This window comes from Trichosurus vulpecula, chromosome 4, assembly GCF_011100635.1.
Source record: "Trichosurus vulpecula isolate mTriVul1 chromosome 4, mTriVul1.pri, whole genome shotgun sequence".
NCBI classification, from domain to species: Eukaryota; Metazoa; Chordata; class Mammalia; order Diprotodontia; family Phalangeridae; genus Trichosurus; species Trichosurus vulpecula.
The window spans coordinates 396,952,641-396,954,494 of NC_050576.1; the positions used below are offsets into that span (position 1 = coordinate 396,952,641).

At 43.5% G+C, this 1,854-nt stretch overlaps 1 protein-coding gene across 1 annotated transcript; it reads left to right on the forward strand.

The window, feature by feature from the left end:
• Positions 1–307: 307 nt before the first annotated feature.
• On the forward strand, positions 308–763 carry LOC118845449 (protein phosphatase 1 regulatory subunit 14A-like). Its single transcript, XM_036753368.1, has one exon. The coding sequence runs from the start codon at positions 308–310 to the stop codon at positions 761–763; it is 456 nt and encodes a 151-aa protein (XP_036609263.1).
• Positions 764–1,854: the final 1,091 nt, after the last annotated feature.

The window sequence follows — 1,854 nt, forward strand, 5'->3', positions numbered from 1 at the left end:
CAAATTTCCTCAGATTCACTTTTTAGATGTATCTGACAGAATTTGTGAAAGAGCTCCAGTAGTTCTTCCCTTTCACATTGCCGTCTTGGCTCCTCCCTGGAGGAGAGAAACATGAGGCAGGAAGCCCATTTGAGATGTCATAGTAATAACCCTAGCCAAAGGTCATAATAGACTGGACTAAGGAATTGCCTCAAATTCCTGGCCATCATTTAAAGTCAAACTCAAAATGCCATCTACTCCACAGAGCCTTCTTTGACTCAGTTAAAAATGAACTTTATGGTCATCTCTAGCGGGGCCGCCACAGGGGATGGCTGCTCAGCGGCTCGGCAAGCAGGTCCTGAGCAAGCTGCAGTCACCCTCCTGGGCCGGGGGCAGTCCCAGAGGTAGCCCTGGAGGCCTGCAGAAGCGACATGCCCGAGTCACGGTCAAGTATGACAGGCGGGAGCTGCAGCAACAGCTGGACGTGGAGAAGTGGATCGAAGGGCGCCTGGAGGAGCTGTACCAGGGCTGGGAGGAAGAAATGCCTGATGAAGTCAACATTGATGAATTATTGGAACTAGAGAGTGGGGAGGAGAGAAGCAGAAAAATTCAGAGAATCGTGCAGACCTATAGGAACCCCACAGAGGATTTTGCCAAGGAGCTGGTCCTGAAGCTTCAGGGGCTTCACAAACAGCCAGGCCTTCCCCGGGGCAGCCCTTCAGATGACCCAGATGGGGGTGGCATAAGTCCAGTCCAGGATCAAGCCAGGACAGCCCCTCGCTAACTGACCCCTTTTCCTTTGATGCCCTGGAGAAATGGTGTATTCCTGTCTCTATGTTCCCCACATCCTTCTGCCTGGGACTATGTTTATAAATTGTATTTTGTGTTGTTTTAAAAAAGAAAAACGTGTTTGTGGTTCAGAAAAAAAATGAACTTTACTTCCTCACCCTTGGATTTTCTATGAATGATTGAATGAATGATTGATTAAATGAATTTAAAAACTATGTGATAAATGCTTATTAATTTTTGAGGTACTGTGACATTTGCTTATATCTCTCTGATTCGTGCTATGTAACCACATTCAAGGAAGCAGGACACTTGAACTGCTGGATCTGAAAGGCAACAGCTGCTTCCAGGAGTGCTTTTGAGGGCACCAGCCTTGTACCCACTCTGAGGTTGTGTGAAGTCATCACATTGAAGCAGAGAGGGTCAATTTGTAGAGACAAGGTTAACTGGATGGTTTGGGGTAGAAGTGAAGAAAATGAGTTCACTTTGGGAGGTTACATTTCAGGTTTTTCCATTTCAGTCCTCTCTGTGAGAGAAGAGTGGTATAAAAGCTCAAAAGCCTACCTTGAAACCTGGAAAGCCCATGTTCAAGTCTCATCTCTGACATATACTGATGATATGACCCGGAGCCAGTCACTTAATTTCTCATTATTCTACATAAATCCATTAGATTGCAAATTACAAGCCAACCTCAACAATGGTTGAGGGTATTTTCTCAACTGGGAGTTCTCTATAACAACGAAATCACAAGTCCAATCCTACATACTAGGTTTCAGGTGATAAGGTACCTGAAACAACCTGGCAATGATTTCAGCAGAATTAGCTAAGGAATATTGTTGGGTCACCCACTTCTTCCCAGAAGCCATTTGTTGAAACACTTTAAATAATGTAAGATATTACTGCTTCACTGTTTTTTGGCTCATTTGCTTAGCTTTACTGGTATTCCCGCAAAGCTTATGATGTTCCAAAAACATTTGTCTTCTGTAAAACTAATTAAATAGCAAATAAAAAGCTTTGTAGATTAACATCAGCTAGGAAGCTGTATAAAAAGACAATTCTGCTAGTATGTATTTAGCTGACTAAATTAAA

What these genes read in the sequence shown, in the direction of transcription:
- LOC118845449 (XM_036753368.1), top strand. Translation starts at nt 308, where the DNA reads ATGGCTGCTCAGCGGCTCGGCAAGCAGGTCCTGAGCAAGCTGCAGTCA.